Raw genomic sequence first — 16,455 nt, 5'->3', positions numbered from 1 at the left:
GTCAAAAATAACTTGTACTTATGTAGCATCTTTAATGAGGTAAAATGTCCCAAGGTGCTTCAGAGGAATGTTATCAATAAAATTTGACACCGAACCATATAAGAAAATATTTGTGCAGATAGCCATAGTGCGGATGACCAAGGGCAGGAATTTTCACTGAGAGGGCGAGTGTATGCCTGACCCGCTGGAGCGTAAAATGACACGCGGTGACATTGGGCAAGCGTCCCAACATCATCGTGCACTCGTACGATATTTCAGTCGACAGGCACGCACAGGAGTTGGTAGTGCACCCCAACAATTAAAAGGCCATTAACAATGTAACTGAATTAAATTTTTCGCTCCCCGTCCATCTTTACGGTTGATGGGCAGACGAAAAGGCCAGGCAGCCTTTGGATTTTTGCAAAACCTCATCCACAGGCGGGATGAGGTTTTGATCCATCATTAATAAAAATTTAAAAATTTCATCCGAATTTACAACATGTCCCTGCTCATGTTTTTTAATGTTTTAAAAATTTTTAGTTTTCACTTTCAAAACTCATCATCTCCCTGAGGCAGCTCTTGCCTCAGGGAACTTTTCCAGCACGCACTTGCGCGCATGTGAGCCTGCGCTCTCGCCCTGCCCTCCACACAGACAGCACTGAGCGCTGCAGCACGCATTTCACACTGGGCGGGCCTTAATTGGCTCGTCAGCGTGAAATCGCTGTCCGGCCCTGATCACGGGTGGCGGTCGGCTTACCAACTGCCCCCGCCAGCCCCTGGCCAAGCCCACCCAACGATGGAAAAATCCCGGCCCAAAGGTAGATCAAAGAGATAGATTTTAAGAATAATCTTAAAAAAGGAAAGACAGGTAGAGAGGCAATTCCAGATGTTAGGGTCTCAGCAGCTAAAGGAACCAATGCAGGAGCAAATAAAATCAGGGCTCTAGGAGGCCAGAATTAGAGTAGCAGTTATCTTGGAGAGTTGTGGGACTGAAGGAGATTGGAGAAGTTGAGAGGGGGGCAACGCTTTGGAGGTATTTTACAAGAATCTCAGATTCTTAAAATTGAAGCCTTGGTTAAATGGGAGCCAATATTGGTCAGCAGATACAGGGATGATGGGTGAACGGGATTTGGTGCATGTTATGACAGGGGTAGCTGAGTTTTGAATGAGTTTAAATTCATGGTGGGTAGAAGATGGGAGGCCAGCCAAGAGTACAACGGAATAATAAAATCAACAATTGACAAAGCTATAGTGAGGGTTTCAGCAGCAGATGAATTCAGGCAGGGGCAGAGCCAGGCAATGTTATGGAGGTGCAAATAAGCAGTCTCAGTGATGGCACAGATATGTGGCTAGAAAGCTCATCTCCAGGTCAAGTGCAACATCAAGATTGCAAAGTCCAGTTCAGCCTCAGGCAATTGACAGGGAGAGAGATGGAATGGGTGGGTAGGGAATGAAATTTGTGACAGAGACTGAAGACAGTGGCTCCACAATGGCATGAATGAAGCCAGCAATTGTGTTTCAAAGATCAGATTTATATTGAGTTAATACTAGAGAAACATGTGTTTTGTTTTGACAGTTCAGGGAGAAAAGAAAAGGATGCAATTACAATAAGAGTTTGTATTAAGTGCTGTTCATTTAATGGCTCAACAATAAACAAATTTGCTTTTTGGTTTAAACTTTGCTAGAACGTATAGTCATCTACGTTCTGAAACTGCAGGTAGAGCATGTGATATCCCAGTAAACAGCAGTACAATGACAAGAATTCGCCATTTAACCCTCGGGTTTCAGTACATTTACATAGCTGCTCGACAGTTAAAGATTTACTGGGTCATGAGGCGTATCAGTTATGTATGCTTACAGCTGGAATGGCCAGTGGCAAAGAGAATATCTAGGATAAAACCTCCCAAAATGTAGCAGCATTTATAGCAATCTCCAAATCTTTGCTTCTCTACAACAGACATACCCGCCACTGGTGTGCCGCTGGTTGTGTTTGGATATTTTGTATGGCAGGGTCTGTTCTCCCAAGTTCTCCAGGTTCCTCACCACAGCTCCACGTGCCAGTAATGCCTCCACTGTACGACGTATGGCAGCAGCTGTCTCAGTCTGTTAAAGAAATAACGGGAGTTGGGGGCAGGAATGGAGGGGAAGGCAGGGAAAGAGGAGAGAAAAAGAGATGGAAACTTTTGAATCCAATGGTTACATCTACGAAAACACCATTTAACATCTCATAAGCCCAGTCATTTCTCACTCAGAAGAAGTGAGCTGCTCTCGAAGGGCAAGTAGGTCCAATAAAAGGGAACATTTTTTGTTTGCCTCTTGTTTGAGGAGAAATTTTTAAATACCATACTAGCTTCAGAACCTATGAAACTGTATAATCGTTCTCATATAAATTGCAATTTCAACACACCACCCTGATCTCATGCCCATATGTCTGTCCTTTGCCTGCTGCAATGTTCCAGGGAAGCTCAATACAAACTAGAGGAACAGCACCTCATCTTCCGACTACGCACTTTACAGCCTTCCGGACTGAATATTGAGTTCAACAACTTTAGATCATGAATTCTCTCCCCCACCCCCACCCCCTTTCCGATCCCCCTTTTTCCAATAATTTATATATATTTTTTCTCACCTATTTCTATTATTTTTAAATGTATTTCCATCCATTGTTTTATCTCTACCTTTTAGCCTATTTCATTCCCTTCCCCCCCACCCCACCCCCACTAGGGCTATCTGTATCTTGCTCTTCCTGCTTTCTACCCATAATGTCACCATTAGCACATTTCTTAGCCAATATCACCACCGTCAACACCTCTTTGTCCTTTTGTCTATGACATCTTTTGGCAATCTCCAACTATCACTGGCTCTCTATCCAGCTCTACTTGTCCCACCCACCCCACTTAAACCAGCTTATATTTCATCTCTTTTCTATTTTTCCTTAGTTCTGGTGAAGAGTCATACGGACTTGAAACATTAACTGTATTCCTCTCCGCAGGTGCTGTCAGACCTGCTGAGTTTTTCCAGGTATTTTTGTTTTTGTAACTATTCTCATATATTTAGGACATGGAGAAGAACATCATCTTTCAGTCCCCTCTAGGTGCCTGATTTTATGCTTTGGAACCACATCCTGAAAGTAGTCATCAAAGATAGAACATCACTTCCTATGACATCATTCGGAGGACTGTAAATGGAGGGCAAAGATTTCCACTCATAATACCACAGGAGAACTTAACCAAAAGCTACCTGTTTTTAAGGTACCTCTAATTTCAGATAAATATGTCAAGTGTTCCTATGTTAGCATCACACAAAGGTGAGTTAGGACGTGTTCTCACAACCCCTTATACCTAGATGTGCTTCTTGCTCATGTTTACTGTCTCCAACTTATAAGAACAGTAGAATGTCAATAATACAATAATAATGGATGCCTTCAACCAACACATTAACTGAAGCAAGGTAACAAAACCAGAACTTGCTGCCTAATTGTTTCTTGATACAATCTGTTACGAACCTCACTAAAGGGAATTTACATCTAGACCTCGTTTTCATACATACAGAATCACAACCAAACTGTCGATGTACTAGAACATATGATGATGAGTGACCACACTAAATTAAATCTGAAATCTCTCCGGAAATCCACTACAATAATATTCAGAGAAGCCTTAGAGCCATATATGATTTCAAAAGGGTAAATGTTCAGCAGATTGAGGGATGAGCTAAAAAAAGTAACATGGTATGCAGTGTTCAGACAGCTTCCATGGAGGGAAAAAAATGGGCAACCTTTAAGATGGTAATTCAAGGTAAATATATAATCAAAGAAAAAAAGTATGAAGGTAAATAGATGGATAAGTTGAGTAGTTAAAATTTATACAATATTTTCAAGAGGAAAGTCCGAATAGTTGGAAGGCACCGCTCAACCACAAACCTATTTAACAATGCTATCAGTGTTGCAAATAGGGCTCCAAAACTGAGCACCATTTTTAGTATATATAACTAGATAATCACTTATCACACACCAAAATGTTTCACACAATGAATTATTCTGAAGTATATACACAGTTGTACTGGTAAAACAAGAGGAGAACATCATTTTCCAGAGAAAAGATGGTCTTGGCAACAAACCAGTTGTGGGGTGGCAGCTCAACTCAGAATTGAATTGTTAAGACTGCACACCCTGGGTAAAGACATAGAATCAAAGAGCAATCATAAAAAGTGTAACTTAAGACTGGGGACAGGGGTGTACTGAATGGAGTACTACAGTGGTCAGTGTTTCAAATCCTACTGTTTCCAATTCACATGAATAGTGTAGATGCACAAAGCCAATTGCAAGCTTGTTACTTGCTATGAAACAAGTAATGAGGCAACAATTAGCAAGCTATGGAATAATTTTGATGAGTTATGCAAGTAGAAAATTAAATGGTTAATGAAATATAATATTGACAATTGGCCAACATTCTAAACTCGGGCTCAGCTTCTCAACTGCTTTGACTGGTGTGATGCAAATTCTGAGCTCCAATCTATAGCAGTCTGCTTTTTAAAATTCATTTATGCGATGTGGGCATCGCTAGCTAGGCCAGCATTTATTGCCCATCCCTAATTGCCCTTGAGAAGGTGGTGGTGAGCTGCCTTCTTGAACCACTTCAATCCATGTGGCGTAGGTACACCACAGTGCTGTTAGGGAGGGAGCTCCAGGATTTTTCCCAGTGACAATGAAGGAACGGCAATATATTTCCAAGTCAGGATGGTGAGTGGCTTGGAGGGGAACTTCCAGGTGGTGGTGTATCCGCTGTCTTTGTCCGTCTAGATGGTAGTGATCATGAGTTTGGAAGGTGCTGCCGAAGAAGCCTTGGTCAGTTTCTGCAGCGCATCTTGTAGATGGTACACACTGCTGCCACTGTGCCTCTGTGGTGGAGGGAGTGAATATTTGTGAATGGGGTGCCAATCAAGGAGACTGCTTTGTCCTGGATGGTGTCAAGCTTCTTGAGTGTTCTTGGAGCTTCACTCATCCAGTCTAGGGGAGAGTATTCCATCACACTCCTGAATTGTGCCTTGTTTACAGGCTTCGGGGAGTCAGGAGGTGAGTTACTCGCTGCAGGATTCCTAGCCTCCGACCTGCTCTTGTAGCCACAGTATTTATATGACTAGTCCAATTCAGTTTGTGGCCAATGGTAACCTCCAGGTTGTTGATAGTGGGGGATTCGGCAATGGTAATGCCATTGAATGTCATGAGGAGATGGTTAGATTCTCTCTTGTTGGAGATGGTCATTGCCTGGCACTTGTGTGGTGCAAATGTTACTTACATAGAAACATAGAAACTAGGTGCAGGAGTAGGCCATTCGGCCCTTCGAGCCTGCTCCACCATTCATTATGATCATGGCTGATCATCCAACTCAACAGCCTGCTCCCGCTTTCTCCCCATATCCTTTGATTCCTTTCGCCTCGAGAGCTATATCTAACTCCTTCTTGAAAACATACAATGCTTAGGTCTCAACTACTTTCTGTGGTAGCGAATTCCACAGGGTCACCACTCCCTGGGTGAAGAAATTTCTTCTCACCTCAGTTCTAAATGGTCTATTCCATATCTTCAGACTGTAACCCCTGGTTCTGGACTCCCCACCATCGGGAACATCCTTCCTGCATCTACCCCGTCTAGTCCTGTTAGAATTTTATACGTTTCTATGAGATCCCCCCTCATTCTTCTGAACTCCAGCGAATATAATCCTAATCAACTCAATCTCTCCTCATATGTCAGTCCCGTCATCCCAGGAATCAGTCTGCTAAACCTTTGCTACACTCCATCTATAGCAAGAACATCCTTTCTCAGATAAGGAGACCAAAACTGCACACAATATTCCAAGTGTGGTCTCACCAAGGCCCTGTATAATTGCAACAAGACATCCCTGTTCCTGTACTCAAATCCTCTCGCCAAGAAGGCCAACATACCATTTGCCTTCTTTACCGCCTGCTGCACCTGCATGCTTACCTTCAGCAACTGGTGTACGAGGACACCCAGGTCTCGTTGCACATTCACCTCTCTCAATTTACAACCATTCAAATAATAATCTGCCTTCCTGTTTTTGCTACCAAAAAGTGGATAACCTCACATTTAGCCACATTATACTGCATCTGCCATGCATTTGCCCACTCAGCTTGTCCAAATCACTCTGAAGCATCTCTGCATCCTCCTCACAGCTTACCCTCCCACCCAGCTTTGTGTCATCTGCAAATTTGGAGATATTACATTTAGTTCCCTCATCTAAATCATTAATATATATTGTGAATAACTGGGGTCCCAGCACCCATCCCTGCGGTACCTCACTAGTCACTGCCTGCCATTCGGAAAAAGACCCGTTTATTCCTACTCTTTGTTTCCCATCTGCCAGCCAGTTTTCTATCCATCTCAATACACCACCCCCAATCCCATGCGCTTTAATTTTACACGCCAATCTTTTATGTGGGGCTTTGTCGAAAGCCTTCTGAAAGTCCAAATAAACCACACCCACTGGCTCCGCCTCATCAACTCTATTAGTTGCATTCTCAAAAAAATTCCAGTGGACTTGTCAAACATGGGTTTCCCTTTCATAAATCCCATGCTGACTCTGTCCGATTCTGCTACTGTTTTCTAAGTGTTCAGCTATTAAATCTTTTATAATGGACTCTAGAATTTTCCCCACTACCGACGTCAGGCTGACTGGTCTATAATTCCCTGTTTTCTCTCTACCTCCCTTTTTAAATAGTGGGGTTACATTAGCTGCCCTCCAATCTGTAGGAATTGCTCCCGAGTCTATAGAATCTCGGAAGATGACTACCAATGCATCCACTATTTCTAGGTCCACTTCCTTAAGTACTCTGGGATGTATTTGCCATTTATCAGCCATGGATATAGTCCAGGTCTTGCTGCATTTAACATGGACTGCTTCAGTATCTGAGGAATCGTGAACGGTGCTGAACATTGTGCTATTATCAGCGAGCATCCCCACTTCTGACATTATGATGGGAGGAAGGTCATTGATGAAGCAGCTGAAGATGGTTGGCCCTAGGACACTACCCTGTGGAACTCCTGAATTGATGTCCTGGAACTGAGATGATAGGTCTCCAACAACCACAGCCATATTTCTTTGTGCTAGGCATGACTCCAACCAGCAGAGAGCTTTCCCCCCACCGATTCCCATTGACTCCAGTTCTGCTAGGGCTCCTTGATGCCACACTCGGTCAAATGCTACCTCGATGTCAAGGGTAGTCACTCTCACCTCACCTCTGGAGTTCAGCTCTTTTGTCCATCTTTGAACCAAGGCTGTAATGAGGTCAGAAGATGAGTGATCCTGGCAGAACCCAAACTGAACATCAGCGAGCAGGCTATTGCTAAGTAAGTGCTGCTTGATGCCACTGTTGATGACCCTTTCCATCGATTTACTGATGACCAAGTGTAGTCTGATGGAGCAATAATTGGCTGGAGTGGATTTCCTGTTTTTTGTGTACAGGACATACTTGGGCAATTTTCCACATTGCCGGGTAGATGCCAGTTCTGGAACAGCTTGGCAATGGGTGCGGCAAGTTCTGGAGCACAAGTGTTCAGTACTACTTCCTCTGGATTCACCATTCTGGGAGATCAGGTTGAGACAGTCATAACACAATTGCATTTCTTCTCGAATGTCTGCTCCCACACAAATATCTGGCCATTGGGAGTGCTCAGCAACAGAGCTGGCAGAGATGATGACTTCTCTCATAGCAATGCCACATCCTAACATCTGCCACTCCACTCAAATAACTGCTCTAACCAAACATCCAGGTGCTGGAACTACATGATCAGTAAGCATTGCACCTTCACCTGAGGGATCATATTCAGAACTAGCAGGAGGAGTGACTGTACTTTATGTTGTAATATCAGTTCTAAATGTTTAACTGTTAAAGATGATTGCCTTACTCTCAGCAGTAAAAATACTGGGCTTAGCCTCCATGCTTTCTTCCTTCTATCCACAAACAGGGCTGCTGGAGAAACAGCTACCTCAGCATGCTGAACTACATCAAGCTGGTCATAACTGACAACTACACCAAGCCGGTCATAGCTGACAAACAAAGACGTCAACATTCCCTCTATCGCAATTCTGTCCTATTCTGAGATTAAACGTGACAATGCTACTTCCTGATGAGCATCAGGTTAAAGTGGACAGATTAGTGTACCACTCACAGACAGATCTTTGTTAATTTGCAGAAAAACAGAACCACCCCAAATTTGAGGCCAAAATGAAATGTAAACCTAGTTTGTTTTGCCAACTGCCTGAGGCTGAACCAGACTGTTCACAACATTGGTGTCACATTTGACTCCGCAATGACATTCTAACAAGATACACAAGCTATTAATAAGACGGCTTATTACCAAGTCTTTACATTGCCCAACTCCACACCGCATCAGCTCATCTGCTGCTGAAACCCTCATCCAGACCTTTGTTACCTCTTGATTCGACTGTTCCAACATACTCCAGGCTGGCTTCCTACCTCCTACAGTCTGTAAATTTCAGGCCATCCAAAACTCTGCTGCCTGTATCCTAAATTGCACCAATTCTGTTTCCCCATGGTTTCCCCTGGCTCCAGGCTAAGCAATGCTTTGATTTTAAATTTCTCATCCTCTCAACCGCTGCAAGCTCCACAAATCTTCAAGATATTTGCACTCCTGTGATTCTGGCCTCTTCAGCAACTTTAAGCACTCCACTATTGGCAGTTTAACATTTAGCTGTCAAGGCCCTGAAGCTCTGGAATTCCCTCCTTAAAACCTCACCACCTTTCTACATTGATTTCCACCTTTCAGATTGCCCTTAAAATCTAGCTTTTGGCCATCTATCAAAACTTCCTAATATGTGACTCAGTGTCATATTTTATTTGATAATGCTCGTTGGATGTTTTACTACATTAAAGCTGCTATATAAGCTGTTGTTGTCTGAATTAATAATTATTTGGGAATGATTTTAGTGCTATTTAGAACCATAGAACACTACAGCACAGAAAACAGACCATTCGGCCTTTCTAGTCTGTGCCGAAATATTATTCCGCTAATCCCACTGACCTGCACCCAGTACATAACCCTCCAGACCTCTCCCATCCATGTATCTATCCAATTTATTCTTAAAACTTAAGAGTGAGCCCGCGTTTACCACGTCAGATGGCAGCTTGTTCCACACTCTCACCACTCTCTGAGTGGAAGTTGCCCCTAATGTTCCCCTAAACCTTTCCTCTTTCACCCTAAAGCCATGTCCTCTTGTGTTTATCTCTCCTAATCTAAGTGGAAAGAGCCTACTCGCATTTACTCTGTCTATGCCCCTCATTATTTTGTAAACTTCTATCAAATCTCCCCTCATCCTTCTACACTCCAAGGAATAAAGTCCTAATCTGTTCAATCTTTCCTTGTAACTCAACTCGTTAAGACCCTTTAGGTGATTATTTTATGTATTGCAATTTAAGGCATCAGAAACTGCCTGTTTGGCAGAGTTAAAGGAAATACAGAGTATAATCATGCTAGGCATCACACACTGCTTGGTATTTTCTACACTCCAATCCATCTGTTCACTGGGCTATGAAAATAAAGCATCTGCAGCAACATTTTAGAATCACAGAATTTTATGTAGTGAGGCCATTCGACCCATCACATCTAAGCTAATTCTCTGAAAACACTATTTACTTAGTCCAATTTACCTGCCCTTGTTCTCCATTTTATCTTTTTTCTCATTTCTGCTTACCCACTCCACTTATAAAATCTACAGAGGATTGCATGCCCAATTGTCTCAAATTGATATCACCATTTAACCATCTTCTGTTTTCCACTCAAGTACTTTCCGCCTGTGATTTTCCCATTTGTCTAATTGTATGCTGTCCACTGCAATATCTTCCAGCTCTGACGGAGGATCCAAAACTAAAACATTAGCTTCTATGTTCTCCTTAAAGATGCCAAGCTGACACGCCAAGTGTTCCCAGCATTTTTTGTTTTTGTTTCAAAATTTTACCTCCATAATGTTGATTCTTAGTTTACTTTTTATTTTAAGTTAACCATTTTAATCACCTATTTTACTCTCTAGTGGAGTAATATCTGAATGGCACAGTCTGTTTAAAATTCAACTTCAATTGATCTCTTTCTAAGTTAACCCAAATTGTATATTCATCTCACTAATATGGCTAAGTGCAGCTCCACTTTCTTACAATATATCTTTTACACAAAACAAATTAATTTTCGTAATATTCAGTGTTAAATCCCAATTGTTGCAATTCTAACATAGCCAACAAAAATTTAGCTCACAATATTTAGTTCCATTTACTTCCAGTTTCATAAAACAATGGCAAATGTGAAGTGTATCTATTTTTTCCCTTTTGAAAAATGACTTTGCTAACTATTCCTATAGATTTTGCCTAAACTGTTTTGTTTTCTACTGCTCTACTATTCAGGTTTATACTACTCTACTATTCAGGTTCAGATGTTCCACAGGAAAGATATAATTTGAGACTACCGAAGTTGCTCAGCATAATGATATCGTAACTCTCCCGCCATCTTTATAAAGGAAAGCTCTATTTTTAACTTGCAGTGCATAAAATAATCAACTTTTTCTCCCAAATGAAACTGGAATCAACTTCACCTAATTCTTCAAATGAATGCTTAGTACCACCTATTAAAAATGTCAATTCAAATATGGTTGATCTACAGTAAGAAGCTGCCGTCTGCTAACTCAAAACTGTCAACCGTTTGACAAAACTTAAACTGATGTGTTCAGTGATTTGAATAATGTGTATATTAGTTTGTTAAAAACTGAAATTCCAGTTGGGTACAAATAGCTTGTATTAATACAGGAAGTCAAAAAACAAGGATTACTTAACAATTTAAATGTAAATGTTGCACAAAAAAATGAACTAACCATATGAAGCACAAATAGGAATTTTTGGGCTGGCAGGCTGTGGGTACCAAAAGGGTCAGCTATTTACAATCGATATCAATGACCAAGTTGAGGGAACAGAGTGTAATGTAATTAACTTTGCTAATGTTACAAAGTTAGGTAGGAAAGCAAGCTGTGAGGAGGATGTAAAGCGGCTGCAAAAACGGCTTAAGTCAGTGAGCAAGAAGATGGCAGATGAAATACAATGTGGAAAAATGTTAATTTACCCGCTTTGATAAGAAAAGCAGAATATTCACTAAATGGTGAGACTGGAAAATGTTAATATTCAGAGGGATCAGGGTGTCCTTTTACTATACATGAATCACAGAAAGTTAACATGCTGGTATAGCAAGCAATTAGGAAAGCAAATGGTATGGTAGTCAAGTGTTAGTCTTTTTTACAAAGGGATTCAAATTTAAGACTAAAGAGGTCTTACTGCGATTAAAAATGGGCTTGGTAAGACCAGACCTGGATTACTGTATACAATTTTGGTTTCCTTACCTAAGGAAAGATATTCTTGCCTTAGATGAGGGGCTATGAGGGGAAATTGAGTAGACTGTGCCTATATTCTATCAATTTTAGATGAATAGGGAGCTGATCTTATTGAAACGTAAAATTTTTTTTAAGGGGTTTGACAGGGTAATTGATGGGAGGTATTTCTTCTGGCTGGGAAGTCTAGAACTAGGTGTCACAGTCTCAGAATAAAATCTTGGCTTAAGGAGAAATTGCTTCACTCAGTGCTGTGAACCTCTGGAATTCTCTAGCCGAGTTATGTTGCAGATGCTCAGTTCCTGAGCGTATTTCAGTCACAAATCAATAGATTTTTGGGCACTAAGGAAATCAAGGAATATGAGTTTAGTGCAGCAAGGTATAGCTAAGATAGGTTAACACAGATCTTACTGAATGGCGAAGCAGGCTCAAGGGGCCAAATGGCCTTTTTTTTCTAATTATTCATTCAAGGGATGTGGGCTTCTCTGGCTAGGGTTGCATTTATTGCCCATCCCTAATTGCCCTTGAGAAGGTGGTGATGAGCTGCCTTCTTGAGCCGCTACAATCCATGTGGCGTAGGTACATCCATAGTGCTGTTGGAGAAGGAGTTCCAGGATTTTGACCAAGTGACAATGAAGGAATGGCAACATATTTCCAAGTCAGGATGGTGAGTGGCTTGGAGGGGAACTTCCAGGTGGTGGAGTTCCCATGTATCTGCTACCTTCTCCTTCTAGATGGTAGTGTTCGTGGGTTTGGAAGGTTTAAAGAGCCTTGGTGAGTTCCTGAAGTGCATTTTGTAGATGGTACACACTGCTGCCACTGTGCGTCGATGGTGGAGTTGGAGAATGTTTGTGGATAGGGTACCAATCAAGCGGGCTGCTTTGTCCTGGATGGCGTCAAGCTTCTTGAGTGTTGTTGGAACTGCACTCATCCAGGCAAGGGGAGAGTATTCCATCACACTCCCGACTTGTGCCTTGTAGATTGTGGACAGGCTTTGGGGAGTCAGGAGGTGAGTAATTCACCACACCATTCCTAACCTCTGACCTACTCTTTTAGCCACAGTATGACTATGGATATGGCTAGTCCAGTTCAGTTTCTGGTCAATGGTAACTCCCAGGATGTTGATAGCGAGGGATTCAGCAATGGTAATGCCACTGAATGTCATGGGGTGATGGTTAGATTCTTTGTTGGAGATGGTCAGTGCCTGGCACTTGTGTGGCACGAATGTTACTCGTCAGCCCAAGCCTCGATGTTCTCCAGGTCTTGCTGAATTTGAAGACGGACTGATTCAGTATCTGAGGAGTTGTGAATGGTGCTGAACCTTGTGCAATCATCAGCAAACATCCCCACTTCTACCTTAGGAAGGTCATTCATGAAGCAGCTGAAGATGGTTGGGCCTAGAACACTACCTTGAGGAACTCCTGCAGTGATGTCCTGGAGCTGAGATGACTGACATCCAACAACCACAACCACCTTTCTTTGTGCTATATATGGCTCCAACCAGCAGAGTTTGCCCCTTTATTCCCATTGACTCCAGTTTTGCTAGGGCTCCTCTTTGCCACACTCTGTCAAATGCTGCCTTGATGTTAAGGGCAGTCACTCTCATCTCACCTCTGGAATTCAGCTGTTTTGTCCATGTTTGAACCAAGGCTGTAATGAGTCAGGAGCTGAGTGACCCTGGCAGAACCCAAACTGTCAGTGAGCAGGTTATTGCTAAGCAAATGTCGCTTGATAGCACTGTTGATGACCCCTTCCATCACTTCACTGATGATCAAGAATAGACTGATGGGGCAGTGTTGGATTTGTCCTGTTTTTTGTGTATAGGACATAACTGGACAATTTTCCACATTGCTGTGTAGAAGCCAGTGTTGTAGCTGTACTGGAACAGCTTGGCTCCAGTGTGACAAGTTCTGGAGAATAAGTCTTCAGTACTATTGCCAGAATATTGTCAGGGTCCATAACCTTTGCAGTATCCAGTGCCTTCAGCCGTTTCTTGATATCATGCAAAGTGAATCGAATTGGGTGAAGACTGGCTTCTGTGATGCTGGGGGTCTCCAGAGGAGGCCAAGATGGATCATCCGCTTGGCAAGAAAATTGTAATCGGTGCTTCAGCCTTATCCTTTGCACTGACAAGTTGGGAGCCCCCATCATTGAGGACGGGGATATTTGTGGAGCCTCCTCTTCCAATGTATTGTTTAATTGTCCAGCATCATTCACAGCTGGATGTGGCAGGGCTGCAGAGCTTAGATCTAATCAGTTGGTTGTGGAATCACTTAGCCACGTCTATCGCTTGCTGCTTATGCTGTTCGGCACTCCTGTGTTGTAGCTTCACAGGTTGACACCTCATTGTTAAGTATGCCTAACAACTTAAATGTAAATGCAAAAGAATGAACTAACCATATGAAGCACAAATAGAAATTTTCAAGGCTGGCAGGCTGTAACTAGTGGGGTACCACAAGGATCAGTTTGCCATTGTCATTTCCGGTACCTAGGTCAATGCCGGGTGGTCCGTCCGGTTTCGTTCCTTATAGACTTTTAGTAGTTTGATAGGCCATTTGTTAGGTATTCCTGGCAAGCTCTCCTGAACTCTTCATTGAACCAGGGTTGATCCCCTGGTTTGGAGGTAATGGCAGAGTGGGGGATATGCTGGGCCATGAGGTTACAGATTGTGGTCGAGCACAAGTCTGCTGCTGCTAATGGCCCGCAGCACCTCATGATTGCCAAGTTTTGAGTGGCTTGATCTATCCCATTTAGCACAGTGGTAGTGCCACACAACACAATGAAGGATATCCACAATGTGAAGGCAGGGCTTCATCTCTACAAGGACCGTGCAGTGGTCACTCCTACTGATATTGTCATGGACAGATTCATCTGCGTCAGGCAGGTTGATGAGAACGAGGTCAAGTATGCTTTTTCCTCTTGTTGGTTCCCTCACCACCTACTGCAGACCCAGTCTAGCAGCTATGTCCTCTAGGACTCAGCCAATTCAGTCAGCAGTGGTGCTACGGAGCCACTCTTGGTGAAGGACATTGAATTCCCCACCCAGAGTACATTCTGCACCCTTGCCACCTCAGTGCTTGCTCCAAGTGGTGTTCAACATGGAGGAGTACTGATTCAGCAATCAGCTGAGGGGGGGTAGTGTGTGGTAAACAGCAGTAAGTTTGCCCATGTTTGACCTGATGCCATGAGACTTCATGAGATCTGAAGTTGATGTTGAGGACTCCTAGGGCAACTCCCTCCCGACTGTATACCACTGTGCTGCCACCTCTGCTGGGTCACTGTCTAAAATGATTCTGTCAGTATGACTATGTCAGGCTGTTGCTTGACTGGTCTGTGAGATAGCTCTCCCAATTTTGACACAAGGCCCCAGATGTCAGTAAGGAGGACCTTGCAGGGTTAATAGGGCTGAATTTGCCATTGTCGTTTCTGGTGCCTAGGTCGATGTCTTATAGACTTTTAGCAGTTTGATAGGCCATTTCACAGGGCCGGGTCTGGAGTCACGTGTAGGCCAGACCAGGTAAGAAGCCAGATTTCCTTCCCCAAAGGGCATTAGCGAACTAGATGGGTTTTTACAACAATCAACAATGGTTTCATGGTCATCATCAGACTTTTAATTCCAGATTTTTTTTTTAATTCAAATTTCACTTTCTACCATGGTGGGATTTGAACCCAATTCCTCAAAGCATTACCCTGGGTCTCAGGACTACTAGTCTAGTGACAATACCACTATGCCACTGCCTACTCCTGCTCTTATTTCTTATGTTCTTAAATTGCTACATGGGATTAGGATGCAATTGTATTAACAGAGAATTGGCCTGGAATTTATACTTCCCCCACCGGCGGGTTTGAAGGTTCAGGGGCTCATTAAATCCTGCCCGCCACTGGTCCCTGACCCATCGCAAATGTACCAGTGGCGTTAGACAGCCTGCCCATCAATGGACCAATTGAGGCCCTTAAGTGGGCAACTAATTCCCACTCAAGGGGCCTAGTTACATCGCTGGGATTTAACCAGCAATAGCAGAGGCCCATGCCAAGCACCCAGACTGACAGGTTTCCCTGCATGGGTTGGTGGTAGGCATGGGGTCCCTCCTTAGTCAATCCCCTGGGCGCTGTCAGCTACTGATTGGCTAGTAGCTCTCGGAGGTGGGGCTTCCTGTTGCTGAGGGAGAGAAATCCCAACTCCAGAATTGGCTGCAAGGTGGGCTCCCCACCAACTTTTCAGCCCTGGACACGGAGAATCAGACACCTTTCATATAATTCAGCCTATGGTTCAAGCAAGGGCAAAAATAGGTTCTTAACATTCCTACTCAGGAACAAACAATGGAAAAGGAAAAGTGCAATACAGCAGTATAGATTAAGGCACTTGTAATAATTCTAAATAGAAAGGATATAGTACATGGCTCTAGGACTGAAACCGTTTGGCTTGAGTTGAGGAATGGGAGGAGAGCTTTTACAATGTTATGAGCTCCAAACAGTGAGAAAGAGATAGATAACAAAGTTGTCAGGAAATTGCAAAGGCATGTAACAGAGTAACAGAGTAGGGGACTTCAATTACCCTATTACAACAACAAAATGTTAATAGTAGTAAATTAGTGAACTGAGTGAAACAAAAGAACAATGCAAAAGTGGCAAAACTCTCAAAAGAGGTGATAAAATAAGTGACAAAAACAGGCAATTCAATGCAACAGAAACTAGATTTTCAGCTCCCTACATGCAACTTGTCTCCATCGTATCAGTAAACAAAAACAGAATTACCTGGAAAAACTCAGCAGGTCTGGCAGCATCGGCGGAGAAGAAAAGAGTTGACGTTTCGAGTCCTCATGACTTCGACAGAACTTGAAGTTCTGTCGAAGGGTCATGAGGACTCGAAACGTCAACTCTTTTCTTCTCCACCGATGCTGCCAGACCTGCTGAGTTTTTCCAGGTAATTCTGTTTTTGTTTTGGATTTCCAGCATCCGCAGTTTTTTTGTTTTTATCCATCGTATCAGTCGTGGCTCAGTTGCTAGCATTTTTGCTTCTGGAATCACAAGGTTCTAGTTTCCCATTTTAGGGCTCGAGCACAAAAATCAAGACAGA

At 42.9% G+C, this 16,455-nt stretch overlaps 1 protein-coding gene across 1 annotated transcript in view; it reads right to left on the bottom strand.

Annotated features, from left to right (window-relative positions):
• Window positions 1–16,455, bottom strand: part of slc5a3b (solute carrier family 5 member 3b) — a 78,793-nt gene that overhangs the window by 25,214 nt on the left and 37,124 nt on the right. Inside the window, exon 5 of the mRNA XM_041210617.1 lies at window positions 1,943–2,076. Coding sequence (XP_041066551.1) covers window positions 1,943–2,076 — 134 coding nt within the window. The remainder of the gene's footprint in view (window positions 1–1,942; window positions 2,077–16,455) is intronic.

The sequence above is a fragment of the Carcharodon carcharias genome, chromosome 18 (genome assembly GCF_017639515.1).
Source record: "Carcharodon carcharias isolate sCarCar2 chromosome 18, sCarCar2.pri, whole genome shotgun sequence".
Classification (NCBI taxonomy): domain Eukaryota; kingdom Metazoa; phylum Chordata; class Chondrichthyes; order Lamniformes; family Lamnidae; genus Carcharodon; species Carcharodon carcharias.
The sequence above is the reverse complement of the archived record's forward strand: the minus strand, read 5'-3'. Positions and strand labels throughout refer to the sequence as shown.